General features: G+C 39.5%; 1 protein-coding gene across 11 annotated transcripts; it reads right to left on the bottom strand.

The window, feature by feature from the left end:
• Positions 1–670: 670 nt before the first annotated feature.
• On the bottom strand, positions 671–27,984 carry DZIP1 (DAZ interacting zinc finger protein 1). 11 transcript variants are annotated; one of them, XM_034417583.3, is made up of 20 exons: positions 27,279–27,414; positions 24,576–25,079; positions 22,049–22,133; positions 19,020–19,144; positions 18,323–18,484; positions 17,380–17,517; positions 15,671–15,733; positions 14,480–14,620; positions 13,208–13,259; positions 12,984–13,037; positions 12,625–12,708; positions 9,639–9,698; positions 8,007–8,149; positions 7,188–7,380; positions 5,989–6,118; positions 5,554–5,607; positions 3,999–4,186; positions 2,596–2,723; positions 1,598–1,757; positions 671–828 (listed from the first exon to the last, which is right to left on the bottom strand). In XM_034417583.3, exons 1-20 carry the CDS (start codon positions 27,345–27,347, stop codon positions 746–748), a joined length of 2,616 nt encoding a protein of 871 aa, XP_034273474.3. In that variant the 5' UTR covers positions 27,348–27,414; the 3' UTR covers positions 671–745. The 11 variants fall into 11 exon arrangements, with proteins under 11 accessions (XP_034273474.3, XP_034273491.3, XP_034273485.3 ...); XM_034417600.3 differs by having other exon boundaries at positions 18,386–18,484; XM_034417594.3 differs by lacking the exon at positions 9,639–9,698 and having other exon boundaries at positions 27,279–27,948.

Here is a 27,984-nt window from a genome sequence, read left to right as displayed (position 1 = left end):
ACAAGGCAAGACAAGAAACAATGGATGAAAACTCATCAAGGAGAGAAGCAACCTGGAACTAAGGAGAAACTTCCTAACAGTGAGGACAATTAACCAGTGAAACAGTTTGCCTTCAGAAGTTGTGGGTGCTTCGTCACTGGAAGTTTTTAAGGAAAAACTGGGCAGCCACTTGTCTGGAATGGTATAGGGTCTCCTGCTTGAACAGGGGGTTGGACTAGAAGACCGCCAAGGTCCCTTCCAGCTCTATTCTGATTGATAATGGTTCTCATTGGTGGAATGCCTCTTTTATCCTGCCTCCTGGGAATTCCCTTCCTGAGTGACTCTTGTTCCTCCTCATCTCCCAAACCCTGAAAGCAACAAAAATGAAAGTTGGCAGTGATGCAGAGAGCAAGAAAGTCCAGGATAGGAGCTGCATGGAAGTGCCAGGAATCAAAACAAAGCCAACTTCTTCCAACATTTTGCTCGTCCTGGATGTTGGAAAAGCAAGAAAGTAGCATTATAATAAAAATAAGTTTATATAAGGTCTTTGTATGATTTAAATAAGTGTTTTTTTAAAAAACTATTAAAACAGTATTAATTGATAAAACACTTTTTAGCCACTTCTTCCAGGAGAACTAGCTGAAAGTAATTAAAAGCTCGCGTTTGATAAAAGGTAAAACTTTGGACACAGTTTTGTAAAGAAAAGTTCCTTGTTAGTGCACCATAAGAAAAAAGGACAGAAATCAGATTAAACCTCCTTGCACAATCAAATATCTGAAGAGTCACTCCAATCTGTAACAGTGACCAAGCTGCTTTTCGGTGAGCTTGACATATCTGCATCTGGACGTCCTGTTTAAAAACAAAACAATTTTGAAAGATTATTCAGTGAGAAAGATGCTACCATTCCCTGCCACCTATTGTTTCATATTCTTACACTTAGATAGGTTCTCGTTATTATCCAGTCTAAATCTTTTTGGAAAAATGCCATCTCCCATAACCAGAGTTGGCCAATGTGGGAACTTTCCAGCTTTGGAATTAGTGCCATTGGGCAAAGCTAGGAAATGCATGAAACTCTCACCACCCTCTCAGTGATTGCAATGGGACAGTTGTACATCTTGTTGTCATAGGAACTCTTTCTTCTTCAGCACTAAGCTATTATGTAACTGGTAGGTCTATGTCAGGGGTGTCAAACTCAAGGCCCGGGGGCCAGATCTGGCTCGCGGGGTACTTAGATGGAAACAGCAAAGATCTGGCCTGCGGTGCCTCTGTCAATGAAAACAGTTTGGGGAGGCGGAGGAAGAAAGGAAGGGGATTATAATGAGAGGTTTTGAAGGAAGTCCTGCCTTAGCACTTGGCCACCACAGGTGTCCCCGACACAAGTGACATCGATCTGACCATGCCCATCCTGGCCACACACTCCATACCCACCCTGGCCCCCCTGAGATCAAACACAACCCTGATGCAGCCCTTAATGAAATAAGAGTTTGACACCACTGATCTAAGTAAACAGTATCCACAGCCACAGTAGATGTATGTCTGGATTAACACACACATACACATACCGCTCTTTCAAATTGTTCAGAAAAAATATAGCACAGCAATTCTAGCAGAAAAATACCTTCATCCTTTACTGGTTTTCCCCATTCATGGGTCATTGACACAGCACATGGATCATTCTTTTCAACAGCACGTACATTCTTATTTTTCTCATCTTTCAAAGGTTTTTCATCTTCCAGAGATGATAAATCCCAGTCATCCTCCTCTCCAATACCTGTAAACTATATAAAAAAAAAAAAGAAGAGCAATTTCTTCAACTTACAAAATGTTTAGCAATATTTCACTGAGCGATGATTCTCAATCAATCTGAACACAGTAATACAGTAAGATGAAAGAGATACACAAGACTATTGAAAGAAATTTGGAATTCTCAAGAGTAATACAGAAAAACAATGGTTTTATTTTCCTGCTCTATAAAAACAAATCGATACAGTATAGAAATGTGTATTTTTTTGATTCATTACTAAACATTGTTATCAACATCGGTAGAAAAAAATTGTGTTATTCTAAAAAACAGTAACCTCTACTGAAAGAGGGCAGAATGAGTAAGATGAAAGCAAAAAACAGAATATTGTCTATAAGATTTTACAGTTGTAATTTTTTTTAAAAAATGCAGCAATGTTAAATGTTTCTACTTGTACCTCATTCATTTACACTGGAAAGAGTTAAACATGTGTTTTATTCTTCATTGAAAATGTTTCATTAAAGCTGCATTAAGAATTCCATTGGATACAAAGGAATACAAGCTGTATGTAGGATTCTACTGCTCTGAACTTAATTCTGGCAGTTGTTTGCTAGGAAAAATATTGGTAATAATAAGACCAAGTGACAGTGGAATCAATAACCATAGAAGCTGTTAAGATTCCTGGCACTTGGTGTGTATGAGGAAACGTTAGGGAGTTCTACTTGAAGGATTCTGGATCTGATGGATTGAGTTGCTCTTTGCAATCGCACAGTTCTATGATTACCCCAAGTGACATCGGAATCAAAATGACAATATGTACAATAGGATCAGAAATCATTTTAACGGGACAGCCTAGAATCTTATGTGGGAAATACCTTTACTCCTTGGGCACATGTATGAATAGATGATGAACCACCATTCATTCCTCCAATTTCTTTGCTTTCTTTTCTTTGGCTCAAAAGAAACTTTTCCATTTCATCCATCTCATTTTGAAGTAAAGAGCCTAAAACCCATCAAGATAGAAGACAGTTAAGTTTATAAAACAAATATTTGAAGACACAGTGGCAGTGCCTGCTATGCTGTCAACATTTCTTTAACAAGACTTAGTCCAGAGACTACACTGTACAGTTCTTACATCCACACACATCTTTCCTCCAGGAATTCAAGGGGGACATACATGGAATACCCTCCATTTTTTCTCTACCACAATAACACTATAACATACATTGGTCTAAAAAATTGACGCCAAGTCACCCAGTAAGTTTCCAAGGCTGAAATCTGGGCTCTCTTTCGAAACAAGCAGACTTTTGACTATCCTGGCTTCGGTTGTGAAATTGCACACCATCTTGCTGATAAGGTGGTTTTCTACTTTTGCCCCTAAGCCCAAGTTCTGCCCCCTTTCATTCTCCACCTTAAACACAGCTGGCTGCCATCCCAGCAAACTTGTCACCCTGCTGTACCATCTCAGGTTTTAAATTAAGGAAATGTTCAGAAGCGAATACATTGTTTAGTTATTGTATATTTTTATTTCATAAAAATACACAATAAGTATATTTTTTATGAAATAGACATGGTGAAGATTTATTTCTTTTGGGCATATGAGATGCAACCCAAGTAAAATTAACCTTGCATTAGCTAGTTGGCAAAAGGTTAACGGGGAAGAAAACAATTCGATCCAAGGCAGAAGGTTCATTTCTGAGCCTATCAGCCGTTTGGGAGTGGAACTACATTCTAGACATCAAGTCACACAGCAGAACCAGGACGGTATCACTATCAATAATTCTGTACTCTCCTGACATTGGGCGGGAAATTACAGCAAAGTAGAAGAAAAGAACACATGCAGATATTAGCCAATTTTGTAGGCACCGCTGCATTATCACCCAAACTCTGGAATTAAAGAGAAACTTCCCAATGATGAGGACAATTAACCAGTGGAACAGCTTGCCTCATGGGCACTCCCTCACTGGGTGTTTTCAAGAAGAGACTAGACAGTCACTTATCTGAAATAGTACAGGTTCTCCTGCTTGAGCAGGGGGCTGGACTAGAAGACCCCCAAGGTCTCTTCCAGCTCATTCATTCTATTCTGTTCTATTTTCTAAAAGTCATAATTTGGTGGTTTGCAAGGATCTTTTAGGTTAGGCATCGTTTTCCAATTCTCTGACATGATCCATCTGCTTCAGCTTGCCAACCTTTTTAAGGCAGTTTCTCCTCCCCTACACGTGCCAAGGATTTTTAGCTTTCCCTCCCCAGGTACTGCCCACATAATTAGCTTTTGTACTTCTGCTTCTGGATGGCTTAAGATCTACTTCGTCTTCAGGGATGTTTACATCACTCCGATATGCAAATCTTGTCAAATTGTCTTTGTTGTGGCCCTTGGATGCCTTATGCAGAGATAATTCGGGTGAGATGTAGGAGTGCCTGATGTCATTATCCTCCACTTCCTCTTCTGAGCTAAATGGAGGAGTTCTGAGAAAACAAAAAATCATCTATGAATTTAAGCTGTTCCAGTTACAGCAATTTTAAAAATATAAACTTTCTATAATAAAACTAGAATCGATAATCTAGCAAACATTATACTTAAGACAGTTCCTTAGCAACACTCTTACCAAAGCAAGGATAATTGGGAGACGTACCCATTTTTGTTGGAAGATTATTTTGGCATCAATAGGCAGATATATAATTATTATATCATAAGAGCAATGAAGCACTGATTTTTAATCTAGAACAGGGGTATCAAACTTGCGTCACCATGACAGTGTCACATGACATGTCAGGACTTTTCCCCCCTTTGCTAACGGGGGGGGGGGGCGCGGAGCCAGCACGTGACGCATCCAGCTCGTTGGCCACGAGTTTGACACCCCTGATCTAGAATAACACCATTTTATAAAAATATGAATTAGCTAAACTATTTTTTTTTACTATTTAGGCAGAATTCTATTTCAGCCTTTTCCAACGTATTGCCCTCCAAAGGTGCTGGATTAACTCCTTTCATGATTTTTAGTGAAAGAACCTATATTCCAGCTTTTTTCAAAGGCACAAGGTTGGGAAACGCTGAGCTACATATAGATTTCAGCCAATCAATTCACTTGATTCCACTCAAGTTAAAAGGTGGATGATCTAAAGTAGTTGAATCATAACTATTGGTTGTCCCTGTTACGTATAATATTCAATGTAATTTATGAATCCAGAAGAATGTAAATAGCATTTGAGGAGGCTAAGAAATCTGAAGAGGATTAACAGATTTCGGATCAGAGGCAGAATGTCCTGGCCAACCTTCTGCTCCCCTCTCTCCTTTTGCTCTGTCTTTGTTTTCAGTCAGCCTACACTACACTTCTTTAGGAAAAGTGGTACAGGTAGACCTCGACTTATGACGATAATTGAGCCCAAAATTTCTGTTGCTAAGCGAGACATTTGTTAAGTGAGCTTTGCCCAATTTTATGACCTTCCTTGCCACTTTTGTTAAGCGAATCACTGCAGTTGATAAGTTAGTAACACGGCTGTTAAGTGAATCTGGCTTCCCCATTGACTTTGCTCGTCAGAAGGTTGCAAAAGGGGATTACATGACCTTAGGACACAGCAACGGTCATAAATATGAACCAGTTGGCAAGCATCTGAATTTTGATCACGTGATCATGGGGATGCTGCAAAGGTCGTAACTATGAAAAACGGCCCTGAGTTCCTTTTGTCAGTGCTGTTGTAACTTTGAATGGTCACTAAATGAACTGTTGTAAGTCGAGGATTACCTGTATATCCAATTTGTTCCAAAATTAATTTCTGGTTTTGTAACAGAATTCTTATTTCAAAGCATACAAAACAAAATGAAGGCAGCTTACACAGTACTAGGTGGCTTTCTAGAAATCTCATCCTTCAACATATTCTTCTTGGTTCTGGAAGGAAGAGAAAAACAAATATTTGCAGTTTCTTTTGGCTAGTAAGATGGATATTTCATACACTGCAGTTTGTTTTCCTGCACTTCCTCACTGGAGCCATTGGCTTATAATTTGGTTTATATGAAGGTGAAGCTGATTATTCCCCTTGCTCTTCTTACAAATATAAATGTCTGTTTCGATGAGGTTAGAGAAATAATATAATAATTTAGTAATCCCCACCATTACTTCCTGATCATCAATGGGCCACTCAAGAGTCACCTGAACCATGAGATGAGAACCAAATATATTTGATAAATAAATAAATCACCAAGAAGACAACACTATCAGCTACTCATAAAACGTACAACAGTTATAACTTACCTGAAATTTTTAACTTACTTTGGGGTTGAAGTGTTTTCAGCAGGCAATGTTCTTTGCACGAGTGAATGTTTGGTAATGGAAGAACGTTTTACTGGCTTGGGAAAAACGGTGGGTAATGAAGTTCCTAAACGAGTTGTCCTGTATTTAGCTGTAATGAAATGATAATGAAGATCCGGTGTCATTTAAACCAGATGCCCCTGTCTGTGAAGGAATACTTAGTGAAATCATGCCGCATAAAGGAACAAAAAAAACAGTATTTCCTATTTGACATTTAACATTTCCTATTTGACATTTAACATTTTGCTTACAAATATTTCACTACCTTATTCCAACAAGTCACTAGATCACCAAATCACAGGCTCTCTTTAGAATCCCACATTCCCACTTTGTGGGACCATTTCCTGTCACCATCTCCTTCCTCATGTTTCTCAACCTGAGCAACTTTAAGATACGTGGACTTTAACTCTCAGAATTCTGAGAGTTGGAAGTCCACACATCTTCAAGTTGCCAAGGTTGAGAAATACTGATCTGGATGGTAAGATAGGAATAATATTTAGAATATTCTTGTTTTTATTTTGCTTTCTATACCTACTGTGACTTTGCTAAAAATAAAGTTGTAAGTGTATACTTTTACTCTTTACTGCTATATTTAATTAACGAAGCATATAAAAATTCATGTTGATAATTTTTCATTGTCTATTTATGTCAAGCTAGAACCAATTAGCCTATTTTCCACATAACTTGAAAATGTTTAAATTTGAATGAATTATTTCATGGGATTTATGGTTAATTAAGACCTGCTTGTAGTCAGTAAATCTAAGTATTACAGTCATGTTATACATACAAAGTGGCAAACCTTTATTTTAAGGAGGGGTGGGATTCTACCGGTTCAGACCAGTTCAGGCGAACCGGTAGCTCCAACGATCAGTGGGAGCGAACCGGTTCACTCATGATCAGGTGGGCCCGCCCGCCCACCCCTGCGCTTTACTGACCTATATCTTCTCAGCTGATTCGCACGGCAGAGCAGATTGCCGCACCTCAGCTGTGTTACTCCCCAGCAGTAACGCAGAAGGTAAGCTTTCGTAAACCTACACATTCACGTGATCACCGAACCAGTTGTTAAATCAGCAGGATCCCACCACTAATTTTAAGGAATCATTTACAGACAGCAATGCTAAACTTTAAAACTGACCCCAGAGCATAAACAAAGATCATACCTTCTGAAGAAAGAAGAGGGTTGGAAAGAAATCTGCTGCAAGATGATCTTTCAGCAACTCTGAAACTGACTTGTCGTTCAAGTTGCTCCCGAATGTGTTGAATGTCAGGCAGTTGTTTTTTTCTCTCTTCTCTAGCAGTCTCAACAGATATTAAGACTCTGTTCAGATGATCACTTGGGATGCCACGCACTCCCTTGAATAGGATGAATTAACAAAAATTAAAAATAATTTTATTTTTTTGAGAAGAATATAAATTATTCTTGGGAAATGATGGAACAATGCAAAGACAACAAGCGGGAGGGAGGGAGGGAGAAGCTTCCAATTTTTTCTGCATTAAATGTGAGTACATTTATATTAAGTCTTATTTCATGATTACAAAAAAGAGTTCACTTTTTTCTATTTTCCAGTTTTTCTAACAATCAAAGTCACAAATCATGAGTGCATATTTTTCTGTTTCATGCAAAAAAATCTATTAGAGAAAAAACAATATATTTAAGGTTGACTGGAAATAATAAATTTTTTCCTCTTTTCATTAGAATCAATTTAATCTGCTAGTTCCATCATCTTCACCAGACATTCCTGCATTGTGGGTAGTATTGAGCCTTTCCCCTTTTGAACATATAATAGTTTTGTTACAGATGTACATCACTACTTTACAGACATTGACTTCTGTGCTAAGATTTTGTCTTTCGCCTTTTTCCAATTCAGCGGCAATATTTTGTGTGACTCAGAATGTCAGGCAGGCACACCTGAAGAGTGCTGGTTTGAAAAAGACATTAACATTACTTCACTCATTTGAACTATTTAAAGTGATCTTACTGATTTAATTCCCAAGGATTCCAACTTTTCTGCTAGGGTCTGCTCCAAAACAGTTCTCAGCTCTTTTGTTAAAGAAGGATCGCTCTTCAAGATATTTATGTGAGATTTATTCTTTCCTGTTTGGGGTACTTGCTTTTCTATTTCTGAAACAAGCCAGATATTTTTCTTTAAAAATCACATCATAAAATCAATGCACGCTTCATCAAAATATTTGAAGTGTGTTATGCACTCACCTGAATTTTCTGCCTAAGAAATTCTTATGTTTCTATATCAAAAAGCAAAACAATACCTTAATTTTAAATATAACTGGGACAGCTGTAGAAGTCTGAAATTCAACTCTTTCTTTGGTCACAACTGCATCTGACAAATCATGTTATGCATTAGGTATCTGTTTAATTATAGATACAGTAAATCCATTAAAAAGTATGTATTATTTATTTTAGTGGACCTCTTAAAAATTTTCAATCCAAACCAATGTAGGTAAACATAATGTGAGCATAGAATCCTAATAATACTACAGTGTTTCCCCGAAAAGCCCCAACTGGAAAATAAGCCCTAACATGATTTTTTTCAGGATGCTCATAATATAAGTCCTACCAGAAAATAAGCCCTAATTCGTCTTTTGGAGCAAAAATTAATATAAGATCCGGTTTTATTTTCGGGGAAACACAGGTAGTTCACTGAATGTAGTTTATCATCCACATTGTTACTTGTTGGGTTGTTAGCAATTTCATCTATGATTTTTTTATGCAGGATAAATCTGTAGCTACTCTCAAAACTACTCTTGATATAGAAACTTTAATAAACTTTAATAAATAAATAAATAACCTTAACCACTGACTTTTGTCCAAAATGGTATAAGGTCTCTTGCTCAAATAGGGTTGGACTAGAAGACTTCTAGAAGACTAGAAGACTTCCAAGGTCCCTTCCAATCCTATGATTCTATGACTTCTTGAAGGCAACTGTAAATCTAGATCTGTATGAATAAGACAGGAGGTACAGTGATGGGTTGCCCCTATTTTGGACTGGTTCGCAAGAACCAGTAGTAAAACTGGCGGGAAGCTCTGCCCACTGACCCGGACGTCATCAGAAGTGATCTGCGCACGTGCAGAAGTTTCTGCGCATGCGCAGAGGAGCGCATACAGGCACAATGTGAACCAATAGTAAAGGTAAGTAGAACCCACCCCTGAGGTGGTATGTTCAAACAATGGGCTGAAAGCCACACAAACCAAGAATTGTATTAAATGAGCTACAAGGAATTCCAACAATACCCCAAAATAAAAACAAATTCAAAAGCAAGGAAACTGGTTGGCCTTCTTTCCCTGACTCAACTGTTTGTAGATGTAAGAAAGTTCATGTGGAGGCTGGACATAAGAGATGAATAAAACAGAATCCTAGAGAGAATAGTGGTGGACACTGAATTGTCAAAAAGGGAAGCCAAGAAAGAGGAGAAGCTACTTTTCAAAGGAAACACAAAAACACTGAGGCTATCTGAAAATGTTGAGGTGAGACTTTCTGTGTCTTCTGGTAGAAAAAATGTGACACTGCTCTCTTGTCTCTCGCTCTCTCTCACGGACACATAATGCAAGAAGAATTTAGGCCACAAAAACTTCAATTGGTCCTGTTGTTTACCTTTTTCATTCTCTGGAAGCTCCTCTATGGGCTCCAGCATGGGTACCAAAGGGGCCTGTTCTAATAACGAGGAAACACATGAATAGCAACAGAGACAGAAAGACAGACAGTATAAAAACAGGTAAGGATAAAGCCCAGAGAATGAAAACAGTTCAAAAAGGTACGGAAAAGTACCAGATGCATATTTATTTGGTGATTAAAGCCCTATCAAATGCAATTATTCATTATCAACTTAATACAATTTGTTACTTCCTCCAGCTACATGCATCTGGCAAAATATTTATTATCATGCACAACTTGTTTTCAACCTTTAATCACATACTGTAGGTTAAATGGATGATTTTGGGGTTTAAACTAAAAAAAAAAGCCACAAAGAAATTTGCTCTAATTTTTTCCTCCTAAAATCATATAATCCAAGAGACGTTAAGACTTTGTCCCTACACCATGTACAGATATTGGGGGCAGTGGAGAGACACATTATTTCAGTTAGGCTGCAGGAGCAGTCGATTCAATCTCTACTCTTGTATTAAGGATGCATTAATCAATTCCGGAATTACATCTCCCAATAGATGGCAAGCTGTAACAGCAATGTTATTCTGTAATGCAATTCTCACAGTACAGTCCATTGAAGCTTTTTGAAATTGGATGGTTACTTTATCTTGGGCCTTAGGATTTTCTCATTATGTGTAAATGAGAAAACTGAGTAAAAACTCTTTGGCTATCTGTGCTCATATCACAACACTGACCTATCAAAGGAAGTATCGTTTTACTAGTAACAGTTCAAAGCAAAATGAGACATTTTATGCTCAAAAATACATACTGAGAAAAACTCTAAGACCCAAGCTAATGTAACCACCCAATTTAGAAAAGCTTCAATGGACTGTACTGTGAGAATTACATCACAGAATAACATTGTTATCATGGGCATTTAGCATTGATCTTCACACTGGCTCATGTTTACATTTAGCTAAATTTAAGATAACCATTGAACACTTAAGATTCTCCTCTTCAGTTTTCCAGCTTAAATATAAATCAAGAATCCAAGTGGACACTTCCTTGCAGGTAAGAATAGTTAAGCCAAATTGTGTAATCTACCTAAACTGTTTCCCTGCTCTACGGTACAACCAAAGTTCCAGTGATTATGGCAGCTATGCTCACCAAAAAAACCATTCAAATCTCTACTTGGAATAGCTCAGCTTTTGCGTCTACCCATCTTAATATTCCAGCTTTTCTGGGGAAGAGATACAGTCATTATAAATCTAATCTTTGCCAAAAGTGAACTGATTGTAATAAAATGTCAACAAGAAATTCTACGCTCTCAGTTTGCCATTCTCCTTCAAGGTTGCATACAGGAAGTATTCAGTATGGCTACAGGTATATGAAGATCACTTATATGCTGGGCCAGCTCCATGTCCAAGAACGTATTTTTTACAGTTCAGGCAATCATGTTAAATTGTCTTTCCCCAAAACAATCATTCCTCTAACAATATCATTCTATTGGAGAGTAAAAATGCAAAGATACTAGACTTACATATAAAGTGCGGGGGAATTGGGAATAATAACGCATTGGCACAACACAAACCTGGTAACTTATTAATTATACCTGGTGTCAAAGTCACAAGCAGGGGACGATAGTTGCCACTAGCAAATTAAGTTTCTTCATTTGTCACTTAGTTTGTCATGGATACCTATGTTCATACAGATCTGGCTTTAAAGCAATAACTATAAAAGGCAGGAGGAATGTGAAGGTGCAGGAAGAGAGGCATAAAGAAGTAAAAAGGCTTTCTGCTACTTAAATAGGCAATCACCAATAAAATAACCCGGATCAAAACCCAAATATGTCCAACTGAATAAGAAATGCTAAATGCTGAGAGCTTCAAATACTGATATCATTTAAACATTTTTGTATGTTTAGAAATAGCACAGGTTAAATTGTTACTCAAAGGTAGCGTCAATAAACAGAATCTGCTACTACAAGTAATATCTATATTTATTTGGGGGGAAAAACCACTGATACCTGTACAAATTGAATAGCTACTCACAATGACAAATAAAGATTCCCCACATCTTAAAATTTCCAATCCAAACAATCCAATTATTTGAATAGGCAGCTATCATATGATAGAATGCCTGAAGAAGATTATACTTCTATGATCATGAACTTTCGTATGAGATGCTTGAGAGATCCCATCTTACAATGCTGTGATTTATATTGACACATTGGGCATTTTGTCTCTGGATCGACATAAATTGTCTAAAATTGGAATTGTCCATATGGCAATTCCATAAATTGGAATTGTCTCTGGTTCCACATAAAAATGGCTCTGGCAAATTATCATAGAAAGACAAAAATACAAGCCACTCATGCACAAGGTACCAAGTAGAAATGCACTTTGTACCTTGAATATACAGTAAAGCCAGTTCATTGAACCAACGTATTTTCTACTCTAGCAAAAACCCTTTTTATAGCAAATAAACAATTGAGGCAAAAAGATACATAGCTTGCTTTGTTCTTGAATATACCTCAGAAGTGGAGCTGGGCCTTAAAAATACAAAGAGGTCTGTTTATTCCCAGATCTCTTCTCAATATAGTCTCCCTTTCTTTTACCAGTAAACCCACTCATTTCATTCCCTCCCCACCCTCTTCATTTTCTCTTTGAGAATCATCCCTTTCCAAACACACTTGTTTCTCCTTGAAGTGCTCCTGGCCAACCAGAAAAGCAATTAAATGTTACAAATTAAATAAATCTCCAGATCCACCCAGAGCCTTTCGCAAAATGTGGGTAATGGTTCTGCAGGCATAGTAGCCCCTGGGAGCACTACGTTGCTCTCGCTCTCGCTAGTCTAGCCTATCCATTTTCTCTCGTCTCTTGCATATTTAGAAACCACTTGAGATAAAACACATTTCAATTAGATGGGTTTTTTAAAAGGTCCTATTATTGCAAACTTTATTCAAGGTGCTTACCCCAGATTAATATAAACTAACCTTGGACAGCAGATTCTGGACGTTCTTTTGATAATAGCCTTACAGCTGGGAGAACAGATTGATTTTCTGCTTCAATTCCAAAATCTATTGAGCCAACCACAAATTAATTTGATTACAACAAGTTTTATGCTCTTAGTTAAAAATCCTTCAATTTTGATTTTAAATAGAAACAATTATTGTACAGAAAGAAAATGTCAGCAAGTTACATTTACGTCAATGAATATAATGATTGAACTTTCCAATATATTTCAGGAGAGCTTAATAAAAAAAGATTGTTCCATTAATTAAATTTAGTTGTTACTTATTATTATCCCACAGGACAATACCTAAGGATTTGCATGTCTATTACAGAAACCTACCATGCATGGATGACGGGCTTGATTTGGGTTGAACATTTTGTGCTGAAGTTTTCACTAGAACAAAAATATGAGAGGAGGCAAGTGTCAACTTTCCCCTTAAAATAAACTGCACATATTTCTAAACAAGGGTGTGTGTTTTTTCTTGCAAAAGCAGTTTTGTAATAAAGTAAAAAAAGTATTTGTGGCACATTTTAAACTCTTTCTTCCTTAAAATCCTCACTCACCTTCAGATAACTTCGAGTTTTCTACTGGTTTTTTTGAAGCCAGTTTTTCTATCTGAAATTACAGGGATAGAAAACAATGGATATCGATGCAGAAATGAGAATTTGCTTATACAATGCTAGTTGGGCATCCGCCATTTTGACAAAGTAAGGCTTCCAGGTAGGTGATAGGGCTTCATGAACAGATGGGAAGCCAAACGATGCTTTTGCAATACCTCCCCCCTGAACAAAGTCTCTCCTCTACATGAACTGCTCTTAATTAAGACCTAAAGACAAGCACATACAGTAGGTGGAAAGAAAGAGGAGACTATTCCTTGCTATAATGAGCTCAATGTTGGCTCAGTAGAATATCTTATGCCACCAGGCTTGAAATTTTGGGCTTGGACAACTTGGAACTATACCACCTACGGTCTGACCCAAGTATAGTACACAAAATTGTCTGCTACAACGTACTACCTGTCAATGACTACTTCAGCTTTAGCCACAATAATACACGGGCAAACAATAGATACAAACTGAAGGTCTAAACTCGATTGCAGAAAATACGACTTCAGCAAGAGTGGTCAATGCCTGGAATGCTCTATCCAACTGTTGTTACATCCTCAAACTCCTATAGCTTCAACCTTAAACTGTCTATTGTGGATCTCACCCCATTCCTAAAAGGGGGCGTGCATAAGCGCACCAGCGTGCCTACCGTCCCTATCCTAGTGTCACCATTTATTTGTACTCATTACCTGTGCTCATGTCCATGTTTATACTTATATCTGTTATCTCATACATGTTTGACGAACTAAATAAATATATATATAGTACTTCAAGTCTGGCCCTGTGGCAAAAAGGATATTTTGTCATGGTCAACTGCAATTATAAGCAAGTCTCCTTCATAAACTAGTTCTGGTGACTTCATGGCCATGAGAGTGGCTGATAATGGTCCATCAAAATTCTGGCTTCTGAGTCCAGCTCCCTAAGCCCTAAGTTTGTATTGCTCTTTTATGCACATTTCCTTCCATTTTTCTAATTCTTTGAAATGCAATGCCCAGATGCAGCCTAAACCTGTAATTCACCTTTCAGCAGCCATGCTCTATTGCTAACTTGCAGCCTACTAAAGGAACAAGAAACAAAGATTGTAAGAACACAAAATGAGAAGTGCTTATAAGGATAGAAAATATTTACTTGTGTAATTATTGGAATTCCATCCATATTTTTTTTCATATAAAAAAGGGCCCTTTGCTCATGCTCTGGCATTTTAGAAGGGCACCATTACATGGAACAGACCTGATGTTTCTGGATAATAATAAGATCATTTTGTTCTTGCAGCTTCTGTCCTACTTCTTCTAGCCTCTTCTCATAGAAAATGTTGCTCATATTCAGTTCCTCAGCCACTGATGCTTTAAGCTTCTCAATTTGAGTTGTGAGCTGAACAGGTCAAATATGGAAAAAGTCTATTTAACTAGAAACATTCTGTTTATCTTATGCTATATTATGTATCTTATTATATATTTATATATTTATAATATAAAATTACTAGTCTAATTTTCCTCCTCCCAATGTTTTTTGGTCATAAAGATTAAAGGGCAGACTCTCTTCCCCTTCATAGAAATGTATGCACTATGGAAAGTTAATTAAGACATTTCCCTTATTTTCTTAAGGAGTTAGAAAATCCATTAATTTATTATACTTTTGTGCTCTTTGGTATGGTTAGGCAACTTAGGGCCCTCTAGATAGTAACTAGAGTGTATCAGGGTGCCTATCCTACTTAACAGGTTTGTGATGACGCACAGATTTGTGTAGCTGTCACAATCAAACAAAACTAGACAACTGCATTATGGGCATAACAGACTATAGTTTGCAGTGGTACTCTTTCAGAGAAAAAGGTAGGTATCCTGATACAAAGTGACTCTTTTAACCACATCATTCCACATTTCTCCATTTTGTAAAACTCCTTTCCTGAGTCTTCCTATTCCACTGGAAGCTAGAAAAAATATGTAATGTAAGTATAAATTGTCAAAATTCCTAAGTTTACCTTGTTTGTGATTATCTTATAAACCATGAATATATCTAACTATCTTATAAACTATGAAAACACACATGCACACACACACTTTTACCCTATACTTTCTCTACTTCTTTTAACTCTTGTCATATATAAAGCACTTCTGTCAGGGAAGTTGTTTCTCCATTGGAATTCTTGGCTTTACCAGTTCAAATGTTCAGAGAGAAATCTGAATGTAACTGAAGAAGTTCAAAGTAATTCTTGTCATAGCATACTTCTTGCATGCTGTAGCTTATTTTTTAACAAAAGAACTGAATGTGAACACTTCATGCAGTTATTCAACATGGGAATCAGTGAAATTTTACATAAACTAAAGTGGATTTTAAACAGTCATTCTGAATGGTTTACCACGTTTTCTTTTCTTTTTTTTTATATTATTTTTTTCTATGTAGGAAACTTTCATTCAGATTTACCTGGTACTTTTCATTTTCATGTTCTTCTTGAAGAGCTTGTACCTTAGAAGACCACTTAGCTTCCTACATAAAACAAAAATGATACTTTGAACAATAGCTTAACTTTATATTGCTTAATTTTGTTTTACTGAAATCCAAGTTATCAACTTGTGTCTAACACACAATCTAAATAAAATCCCAATATGAACTGCTGCACCAGAAAAGCAGACATGGAGATTAAAAGCTGGTGGTACTGGCATAATATCATTATTTCTTACACTACATTACCATTAGAAGGAGAACATGTTGTGGCAGTTATTAAGTAAGTCCACATTGTTTATACTAAGAAAGTAAATTTAAACGGGTTATCTGAGATTAGAATCACACTGTGAAATTACTTTTGCTTTCTGTGCCCAAGTTGGTTGCCTAGATCACTTCATGTTCATATTGAACCTACTGAACCAGCTTAGTTTGAGACCACAATAGACATTATGAACTAATTTAGTTTGTAATTTTAATGTCTGGGATCTTACTAATCATGCACCTGGCTCTGAGGTTCTAGAATAGTTACTTATCAAAAATCAGATTCCAAGCATTTGTGGAAAACCTTTTTTTGGGGGGAGGGGGGAAAGAGAAGGGTATCCCAGAGGTTATGGCATTAAGGAGAGGGATTCTCCATTCAGATGAAAGAAGACAAATATTAAGTCCAACCCATGTATATATTATGCCACACTCTAGAACAGTGATGGCTAACCTTTTTGCCATCGCGTGCCAGGAGGGGGGGGGCCGGGGAGGGTCACGCACACACGTGCCCACACTGATAATTCTATGCGCCCTGCCCTGCGCGTGCAACCCCCCCTCTCCCCCCCCGGTCCTGGCACACGATGGCCTGGTAGGCCCTTTTTTCTTTCTTACCTGGTTCCAGATCCTCTCTATTTATCTGGGAAGGGCGAAAACAGCCTTTCTCAATCCCTCGGAGGCCCTCCAAAGGTCTGAAACGGCCCATTTCCCACTCCCGGTGGGACAGGAAGTGACGTTTTTTGCTGTCCCCAGCCTCTCTAGGAGTCTCTGGAGGCTGGGGACAGCAAAAAACGTCACTGCCTGTCCCATCAGGAATTGAGAAATAGGCCTTTTCAGGCCTCTGGAGGGCCTCCGAGGCAGTGGGAAAGGTTGTTTTCGCCCTCCGCAGATGCATAGAGGGGATCTGGAGCCAGGTAAGAAAGAAAAACGGGCCTTCCCCACCCCCCACCCCTTCAAGAGGCAGGAAACAACCTGTTTCCCTATTTCTGGTGGGCCCAGAAGGCCCGAAAATCAGCTGGCCGGCGCGCACATGTGTGCCAGAGCTCAACTGGCATGCGCACTGATATGGCTACGCGTGCCATAGGTTCGCCATCACGGCTCTAGAACAAGACAGAAAGCTGAAACTACCTTTTACCAATTAAAAGCACAACTGAGTCCGAATCTGGAAGAAAATACATTAACATAATCTGAACATTCCTGAGAGATACAATTCTGCCTTCACTCGCCCAATTCCCCAAATGAATTGTAATCTCAATCATCCCCAACCAATGTGCTCATTCTTGGCTTTATTGGGAATTGATTGGAAATGTGTTCAACTTACAGGGACATGAGGGAAGACCAAATGCACATAAATTCTGTCTCCCTGTTTAAACCAGATACCTGGGGCCTGGAGTCTGAAGTCACAGTGCCTGACATTTATATTAAATTACCTGTTTTTCAAGAAGCTGCATTACATTCTGATGATCCGTAGCAATCCGATGTTTCTCATCTGTTAATTCAACGGTATCTTTTAAAGTGCCTAAATTGGATTTCAGATGTTGGTTGGACTTTTGTACCTCTAGCAAATGCTAATAGGGATACAACAGCAGCAATCAAAGTAAATTCAAAATTCTCTTTGGAAAAATAAACCGGCATATTCTGCTAGAAAATACTTCTAAAAGGCAAGGTATTTTTTTGCAATCACCAATCCCCAAATCTAGCCATTTTCTTGAACTCTAATTACTTACATATTAAACCACCCCACAAATATAAAGTACAATTATTTGTTTTTAAGTTCAAAGGAATAGGTGCTCAATCCACACTTTCAGAACCTTTTCAGGAAAGTAATGAATATGTGGCAGAGGTGGTATTCAGCAGGTTCTGACCAGTTCTGGAGAACCGGTAGTGGAAATTTTGAGTACTTTGGATAACTGGTAAATACCACCTTTGACTGACTCCACCCCCATGTATTCTCTGCCTCCCGAGTCCCAGCTGACTGGGAGGAAATGGGAATTTTGCAGTAACCTTCCCCTGCCACACCCACCAAGCCATGCCCACCAAGCCACGCCTACCAAGATACACCCACAGAACCAGTAGTAAAAATTTTTGAGTCCCACCACTGATATGTGGGGCAAAAGGGGAGAGAAGCGATAGCCTTCCCAATTGAAGGGGTTCTGATGGACAGTCTTAGCAGCTGCAGATGAAAATAATCCTTGGCTTGAACACAGCAAGAATAGGGGTACAGTGGGAAAGGAAGTAATTTGTGGTTGAAAGACAACCAGTAAACTCAGATTTTTATAAAATTCTATGCCTTTTCCAATATTTAAAATATAAATCATACTAAACTGCAACATTACTCTATAGAGTACACCATCCAATTTCTCAGCTACTTACATTTTCTAATTCTGAATTTTTTGCAGTTAATTCTTTAAATTCCTTCATAAACATCTCTTTCACCTTCTCAAGTTCACGGGCCAATTTTTCCTTTTCTTCCTCTTTCCATTTGTGAAATAAGTGCCGAATCTCCTCCTCTTTGGATCGGCGATCTTCATATTCCTGAAATTGAATGTAAAAGCTATTTTAAGAATTCCAGAAAGTCCTTTTCTACAATTCCTGCCTTTTGATCAGGATGCTTATTCCAAACCAATGAAACCTTATCATAAATTAATGTGATATGTGGATTGTAAAATATTCTGATCTAACTAGAGGATTGCTGATCAGTGAAAAAGTGAAAAAGGTTTGTAGGAAGAGATAATGGAATGTGTGATGTGTGAAAATGTATATTATATATCCTTTTAACCTGGCTCATTGCTAGAAGAGGTTTTTGATAAAATCTATGGGCAGGATAGACAATTCTGTGAAGTTTCCCAAAGAACATAAAAAAGAGGTGCAGATTTTATATGCAACCACCAAGTCTAAAATAGTCAATCATCTTTTTCCATCTACATTTCACTCTGTAAAGTGCAAAAATACCAAACATGGCTAGTCATTTTCTTCTTTGAATGTTGATATTGGTTTAGACTTATAATCTTAATTAGTAATGTATAATTGGATGGCATCTTAAAACTGAGCCTTACAGAATGTGCCCTACCTTAGACAGTTTGACTATATGGGCATGTTGTTCAGCTTCTAATTGAGACCTGGTAAGTTGTAACTGCTCCTTCAGTTGATTGATCTCCTCCTGCAGTTTATAAGTCTGTGATTTTTTCTTCTGATCTGTTTCAAAGAATGTATAATGGTGATAGTGCCCGTTAATATACTTCAGAGAAATGCAGTTCTACTTACAGACATTTGAAGCATTATTTCTTCCTGTGGATTATAATACCAAGTACTTCCTCAGTATATCACCATCTAAAGGATGTAACAGGGACTCCTCCAAGCTACTTTAACAGTAAACATTATATAAAAGCTACGGAATACTTTTATAATCATTCATTCAATGTACTTTGCAAATACTAGCCTGCAAGAAAATTCCTCATTATCAGAGTTTTCATTTCATTATCACTTTTTCTTCCAAATATTACACACTCCAGACATGTCCTAGATCAGAGTGGACACTTCTATATGTCCCTGTACTAGAGCTCACACCTTTTTTTCACATAGAACATGATGTCTGGGATTGCCAATAGTAGTTGTTCGGGAACATCTAGGGCCACAGCTTTCCTATTCTTCTTTTTGGAATGAGCAACGGAAAGGAACAGGAGTAACTCCTTCCTCAGCACAGTTGAATTCCATCACAAATAACAATAAATAGAAGTATTATCCAATTTTAAAGCATAATCACCATAAGTTAACAAATAAAATAAATAACATTTGGCATATTCCTCTTCAACCATTTTGACCAAATTCTCTTCAACCACAATGCTGAATAATTTTTATGACAGACACTCTGTCAAACTGAACCCAGGACCAACACAGCCTTACTCTTCTGTTTTACTTCATGAAATCTTTTCCTTTTTCTTATACATATACATCAGGGGTGAAATGTAAAATTTGTTACTACCGGTTCTCTGGGCGTGGCTTGGGGGGGGGGTAATGTCACTGGGTGGGTGTGGCCAACTTTTTTTTTTTTGTTTAACTTTTCAAAGCATTTTTTCTAATGCTTTGAAAAGCCTCTGCCAATCAGGCAACTCAGCTGGGATCGTCAGAGACTTTTCAAAGCATTTTTTTTAATCACCTCTTCGGCCATGAGGTTGCAGAAAAAAATGCTTTGAAAAGCCTGACGATCCCAGCTGAGCCACGCGATCATCAGAGGCTTTTTTTTTTTACTTTTAAAAGCATTTTTTCATCAGAAGATGTTGTAGAAAAAAATGCTTTTAAAAGTAAAAAAAAAAAAAGCCTCTGATCGTGCGGCTCAGCTGGACATGGGGGGGGGTGCGCGCCGGGATTTTTGCTACCAGTTCTCCGAACCACTCTCCGCCATTGCTACCGGATTGGACGATCCGGTCCGAACTGGGAGCATTTCACCCCTGATATACATGCATAAAATAAATGAATAACTAAACTCCGAGTGCCCTGATGACATCATAGTCTGTAAATAATCTGTGATATCGTCAATCAGTCTTCAATGCAAACACTTTGAACCATTCAGATCCCTCCTTCTGCCAAAAATTCAACCCTACAGAAAAAAGCAAATATGTGTAATGAATATTGTGAGGCAATGCTCTTCACATCAACTTTCACTCTTCTAGAAATGTTAAATTGCAGGTGTAGGCTGCAGAAATCCATAGGACCATTAGATAGCAGCAAAGACTTTTTTGCAAGCTAAAACTATTAACCTAAGTTTCTCTTTATCCATATTATTGTGATATTAAATTTAAATTCGTGTAAGAAAAGCAACTATATCTGAGAAGGCAATTTATCTCCTAAATATCATATACAATCATCTATTTTTGAGCTAGCTCCTTAATACAAATCCACTGCAATTTAACCAGTCATAAGCTGCAGTAATTGGAAGAAAACAATTTGTTGAAAAAGTAGAATTCAGATAGAATGTCTTTGATTTTCTTTTGCTTTATGCAAATACTTTTAAACTATGTCCAATCATGTTCCAGAAAATTATATCGTTATATCACAGAAAAAAAGTTACTACCTGTTACATTGCAGGAAAGGAAATTATGTCCAATTATCCAGAAAACAAAAGCCTATCGCAAACAATAAATTTGCTTAATGACTATAGTGTTTGCTTAATGAAATTGGGTCAGTCATGTGATGACCTGCTTTACAACCATAATGACTTATGCCCTTAAGTGCCAGACTCTGTTCCGGTTATTTGTTTGTTTGTTTGATTTATATGCCGCCCTTCTCCGGAGACTCAGGGCGGCTTACAATGCATTTATATATATATTTATATTTATTATATTTCTATACCGCCTTTCTCCCGTAGGACTCAAGGCGGTGTACAGTCAAGAAAAATATAGACACACAAACATCATAAAATTGCTAATTAAAATTATTACTTAGTTTGGTCAATTAAATAAAACCCAGAATTAGATAACATTTCAAAAATTCATTCACATGTTCATATGTTTAGCCCCGCCTGTTGGAACATCAGGGTCTTGAAGGCACGGCGGAAAGCACGGAGATCAGGGATATTCCGTATCTCCGGAGGCAGTTCATTCCAAAGGGTTGGAGCCTTCACAGAGAAGGCCCTCCCCCTGGGAGTCGCCAGTCGGCATAATTTGACTGACGGTACCCTGAGTAGTCCCTCCCTGTGAGAACAAACTGGTCCGTGTAAGTTGTAAGTCGAGGATTAGCTGGTTGTAAGTCGAGGATTAGCTGTAGATCCTTTCCTCTGATCATAAACAAAAAATTAAAACTCACTAAAAAATAAAACCTAAATTTAAAAAACACTAAAGTTAGATAATGTTTTATATATGCAAACTATACAAACTGCATTTATACAATTCACATTAGCTTAATAAGGGCCCTAGTAGGTGCTCGCATATTGGCAAGAAGTAACAAAGGTGCTGGATTTCCTAATAATTAAACGGCTCTCTAAACGACGTCTCCTCCACGTTCTCTAAATAGCATCTACTGCATTTGTTTGCTTTTTTTCAAACAAGAAAAATTATGGATTGGATGTCAGTTTTGAAATCTATTTATTTATTAAACACTCACCAGTGACTGGTTCTTCTGAATGGCGACGCTGCAAATGACTATGCAGGAAGGAGGAGTTCATAAAGGCTTTGTCACAAAACTGACACTGTAAAATAAAAGTTTGGTTAAACAACATCTGTGAAACTATAAGGATATTTATCTCTGTATGTTTATTTTTATCTCCGTATGATTTGATGTTTGTCATTATTTTGAATGACAGTTTTGTTCTAAAAACAAGTGCCATTTAAGTAATTTAATGGTAGTTTTATGGTGCAGAAAATTCAATCCCGAAACAAAAGGACTGAAAAAGACTTCTGATTAAAATGCATAAATATTACAAATGTTACAAGCATATGCTTTTAATATGCTTTTAAAAGTACAATGCATAAAAAGAAACTTAATTCTTCTAAATCACTACTGGTGACAGCTGGTGGAAATACCCAGTTGATGTGGGTTAGTCTTGAAAGAATCCTTGGACGGAAGGAAATTGAATAATGACTAGACAATTCATGCTCCACTGATATCATCACATGAGCATTAGGATGCTGCAATAATCGTAAGTATGAAAAACAATCATAAATCACTTCTTTCAATGGCATTCTGAGATCAAACTAATGTTGTAAGTTGAGGAGTACCTATATATTATCATTATCATGTAGATTCAAACTAGCATAATTCACACTGTATTACACTTAATTAGGTTATGGCAGATGAAACTGAGTACTGGATTCTTGGTTTCAATTCTGCTGCAATGTACAAAGACTATACAGTAGGGGCATTATAGCACAATCCAGAAATGTCTGAAATTCTGCCAGTGGACAAGGTAAGCAAAAGTCAACAATTCTGTGCAACTCTTTTAAAATTTTGAGCAGAAAGAAGTGACAGAAAGGATTATCCCACCAACGTAATTTAATGACTTTAGGAGAATCGCATTATTGAATGTATACAGGGCAAGTGATTCACTTAACCACTGTGACAAGGTCATCAAATGAGGCAAAACTCAACAACTATTTCTCTACCTTCAAAAATAGTCCCCAATACTTTGCTTTGCTTTATTTACAGTATTTGTTATTCCTAGGTATCAAAGCAAAAGCAAAAGACTAACTTGTAGTGGGGCTTCCTCACAGGCCAATATTCAGAACAGTATCTGATTTGATACCATCCATACTGAGTTCAAATCACCAAATTCACAACCAAACCTACTCCCCCCCCCAAAAAAGGGGGGGAAAGATGCTGTAATCCTGCATTTATACGGACACAACAAAATCAAACAGTCTTTGAGTCACATCAACTTTTATGTGCCAGTTGTCTTGGCAAGCTGACTGCCATGGGACATTTTTTTCAACCTCCCAGGGCTGCCCCCAAGAAGTAACGGAAGCCGGGGTCTGCTTAGCTTTCCAGCTCTGCCAGATTTGGCCATCTCACCTCAGGCTCCTTGGTGCTCTCTGAGCTTGGTTGTTTTCTTGCAGACCTTTCATTACCCAAACTAGGTAACATCACTGCACTGATGATGTTAAACTTGTTTGGGTAATGAAAGGCCTGCAAGAAAACAACCAAGCTCAGAGAACACCAAGGACCTTTCAGGCAGTGATGAAATCCAATTTTTTTTACTACCGGTTCTGTGGGTGTGGCTTGGTGGGCGGGGCAGGGGAAGGATACTGCAAAATCCCCATTCCTCCCCACTCCTGGGGGAAGGATATTGCAAAATCTCCATTCCCAACCTGCTCCTGGGGGAAGGATACTGCAAAAGCTCCATTCTCACCCCACTCCAGGGGAAGGATACTGCAAAATCCCCATTCCTCTCCACTCCTGGGGGAAGGATACTGCAAAATCTCCATTCCCACCCCACTCTGGGGTTAGCCAGATGTGGCGTTTGCCAGTTCTCCGAACTGCTCAAAATTTCCGCTACCGGTTCTTCAGAACCTGTCAGAACCTGCTGGATTTCACCCCTGCCTTCAGGTCACCCCTGGGCTACCAATTTTTTCCTTTACAGGTAGTCCTCGAGTTACGACCATAATGGAGCCCAAAAATTTATGTTGCTGTGTTAATTTAAATATTACTTTATGTTAACATTTGTTAAGTGAGCTTTGCCACATTTTACTAATTTCCTTGCCACCGTTGTTAAGTGAATCATTGCATTTAAGTTAGCATCATGTTTGTTAAAGTGAATCCAGATTGCCCATTGACTTTACTTGTCAGAAGGTCGTAAAAGCTGATCCCATGACCCGGCAACCGTCATAAATATGAAGCAGCTGCCAAACATCTGAGTTTTCTGATCATGTGACCATGGGGATGCTGCTGCAATGAATCTTCAGAGAGGCGCGGCATATAAATTGAATTAATTAAATTAAATTAAATATAAGGCATAAGCAATTATCATTAAATATAAGTCAAATGTAGGTCATAAGTCACTTTTTTTTCAGCTCCACTGTAACTTCGAAGGGGTCACTAAATGAACTGTTGTAAGTCGAGGACTACCTGTATTAATATCCCACCTCCCCAAATCCATCAGTAGCTCTGCCATTAGGAACCCAGACAGCCAGCCGACCTGATGATAGGTGGCTCCCGCTTGGAGCATCATCTGCTGGGTGGCGATCATCTTCTTGCGGCGCTTGCACTCCTCCTTGAGCAGCCGGATCTGCTGGGCCCCGCGGGCCACATCCTTGGCCAGCAGATCGCGGTGAGCATCGGCGGCCCGAAGCAATTCTTGCCCGGCGCGGAGTTGGGCGCTGAGGTAATCCTGGGAGTGGAGCAGGTACTCGAGGCAGAGCTGGGCCAGGCGCAGGAGTTTGAGCAGCAGAGGGTCGGCGGGGCCCTGGCAGTGAGGGCAACGCTCGCGGCCGGCGTTGCAGAAGGTGACGTGCTCCAGGTGCTCCTGCAGCACCGCCACGTTCACTTCGGCCGCCACGCGGTCCACTTCCACAGCGCTCAGGCGACGCCAATTCGGGCCTTCGTGCCGAGGGCGGAATTGGAAAGGAGGCAGGGCCGTCCCGGGCGGCGGAGAGGTCGTCGCCGCCGCCGCTGCCGCCGCCATTCGAGCCGGCGGGTCCGCCTGTTGGGACAGAAAGAAACGGGGGTCCCGCACCGCCACCTGCCGGGGGTGTCTTCGCCGGCCTGGCGGGCGCCGCATGTCTTCCCCGTTGCCGCGGCAACTGAGGCGGCGTTGCCGGAGTGTCACACGAGGAGGGGGTCCCGGCTAACCGCCCACGAACAGGCCTCTCCGACCTCGCGGCTAATGCATTTTTCCCGCTTTGGCATCCTTCCTTTCCTTTTTTTTTCCCCCCAACGGGCGGGTCCCGCGCTGCCTCCCACAGTTTTCCCCCTTCTCGATTTCAAGTGCTTGAAGGCGTTTATGAAGGCCACGCGCCTTCAAGCGCCCCGTGGGTGTGAGAAAAACGCCGCTTCAGAAACCGAGCTTCGCCTTCAACCTCCCCGCTGCCAAACCGGGCTGAGGAAATCTGGAGGGCCGCTGGATGGCAACAGAACGAAGCAGGAAAACTCCCTGCTGCCTTTTTAGGCTGTTAGGGGCACCAGGTGGGCTTTGGCTGGCCTACCTGGCAGAGGGGGATAACCTCCTCACACACACAAACACACACACACACACACACACAGATTTAATCGTTTTACAAACTCCCTGTCATAAAAAATAAATTTCCATTGCATAAGAGCAGGGTAAAGTTTATTCCCTGTCCCTGCAAAATTTCCCAAACTAGGAGGAATCATTAGTCTCTAGGTTTGAATCATATGCAAGCAAAATCGCCAGTTTCAGCTTTGGCACATCCAAAAGTAAAGGTAAAAAAAATGCATTAAAAACAATTAATTTTTGGGTGCCCACTGAAACTTCAGATCAAGAAAAAGGAGAAGTTGAATGCAAGCATCACAAATTCTTAATCCTAATTTCAGGGAGATTATCACCGGATTTGTTTTTGGAAGCATCACTTTTACTGTAAGCACCCATTTTGCACTTGCAACACCATAATCACTCCTAATTTCTGAAGCATATAATATAGCATCTGATATATAATAATCTAATAATACTTCAATGCAATGGCACTCAACAATGTTTAAGATGCAGTCATATATACTGCTCAAAAAAATAAAGGGAACACAAGCAGACGACATCCGAGATCTGAATGAATGAAATAGCCTTATTAAATACTTTGTTCTTTACATACAGTAGTTTATACACTGCTCAAACAACTAAAGAGAACACAAAACTACTGTATGTAACGAACAAAGTATTTAATAAGGCTATTTCATTCATTCAGATCTCGGATGTCTTCTGCTTGTGTTGCCTTTATTTTTTTGAGCAGTATATTATGACTGGGGGAAAATCATTATCATTGGTGTAAAAACAAGCTTCCTATGACTCCCTATTTCCCTTGTTTTGCATTTCCAACATTTTTTGTCCAAATTAACACAAGGAAAATGGTTGGTTAATTTGGATTTAACTTGTGGTTTGCTGATAAACCAGTTGCCTATTATTGTGAGGATTTCTGTATTATACGATATAAATTAAATCATCGTTCGGCAGCTCCCTCTGACTTCAATATGATTCTCTGTGATTACAGTCAGATACATTCAAATATGTAAGTTACATATTTACAGATACTCACACAATTCTATCTCTGATGAATAGAGATAGAGATTGCCACCTGCAATTACATAACAGTGCATGCCCCTAAAATGGAAGGGGGGAACCACAATATTATTTTTTATCCAATAAAAGCTCACGTTAAAAAGCCAAATGAATATTGATCCAATATGCAGCTCAGCCGCATGATTTATTACTGTAATCGGGGTGTAAAAAAAAAAAGGCACCGCAATTCGAAGCACTTCTTTCCCTAGAAGTTGGGAAAGCTAAGCAAGACAGCGAGGACATGCTCGAAATCAAGCTTTATCCCAAAAGCCAAGTCCAATTGCAAAGTAAGAGGGAAGCGAGAGCCGAGGCTCCCAGGCTTTTAGAGAAGAAGCAAACGGGTTTCCCGCCAGCCCCGCTTCCCTCCTGGGTTCACAGTCCCAAAGCCGGGGCTGCAGAGCCAGAACAGGCTCCCTCTGCTGGGTGAGATGCGGGAAGATCCCGTCGCGAAGAAAGGAGCTGTGCAGGGGATCGGCCGGCGGCAGAGCCGGGATAAATCAACAGCCCACGCGATTTGCTCAACCGCATTGAAAGGCTCTCCCTTCCCCGAATGCGGCGATCCACCCGATCGCTGCTCAACCTTTCGCTGGGATCTCGATTCGCTCGCCTCACCTGGATCAGCCGACGTTCCAGAGAAGCGGCTTCCTCGGCTCCCCAACCCCGCCTCCTGCTCTTGCGCATCCCGCAAGCGATCGCACGGCCCCCAGCCTTAAGATGCTTGGGCGCTCCGCGGTTTTCCGCCCGTCTTTCCCCCCGTTCCTCCCGCTCCTCCAATCCGATTATCCCAAGGCGGGGTGGAGCGAACGGAGGCAAGAACAGGCCTTGGTCTCGTGGCCGGGAGAAAGACCGGGATGCAGAAGAATAAAGCAGCTCCTTCTGTTCCTCCGGGAGTAAAATTCCATTACTGCGGCTGGGATTAATTTGGGATCCACCGATCATTGCCGAGGAAGCCAAGCGCGGCGGGGTGCATGCTACGGATTTGCAGAGTTGGCTTGATGCAGAAGCTGCTTCTGTGCAAACCCGTCCCAAATGCATCGATGGCTAAATGTGGTGTCGAGCCAAGCTGTTCGTAAAGACTCACCTTTCAGGGCAATCGTGCAGAAAAGGGCTGACTTTACCTTTTTCTACTTGATCGGTTGACCCACAGGCTGTAGGGGCCTCAGCCAAATATTGTCCAAGGTCAGACATTGGTCAGCTTCTGAGTTGGGACAGGCTGTCCATGGGATCCATGGGCAGGATCTTTTGGCACATCCAGTTGCTGGTTTTACCAAAAATGAAAAGAAAATCCGAAGCTGCAAGTTCAATGGGAACAAGGAAC

Source organism: Pantherophis guttatus, chromosome 5 (assembly GCF_059756535.1).
Source record: "Pantherophis guttatus breed Tessera chromosome 5, ASM5975653v1, whole genome shotgun sequence".
Lineage (NCBI taxonomy): Eukaryota > Metazoa > Chordata > Lepidosauria > Squamata > Colubridae > Pantherophis > Pantherophis guttatus.
The sequence above is the reverse complement of the archived record's forward strand: the minus strand, read 5'-3'. Positions and strand labels throughout refer to the sequence as shown.

Excerpts from the sequence above, each read along its gene's own strand:
- DZIP1 (XM_034417594.3), bottom strand. The coding sequence starts at position 27,701 with ATGCATTTGGGACGGGTTTGCACAGAAGCAGCTTCTGCATCAAGCCAA. Across the intron at positions 17,518-18,322 it reads AAAATTCAGAATTAGAAAAT|CATTTGCTAGAGGTACAAAA; the intron begins GTAAGTAGCTGA and ends TATCCCTATTAG. Across the intron at positions 829-1,597 it reads AAAACCAGTAAAGGATGAAG|GACGTCCAGATGCAGATATG; the intron begins GTATTTTTCTGC and ends GTTTTTAAACAG.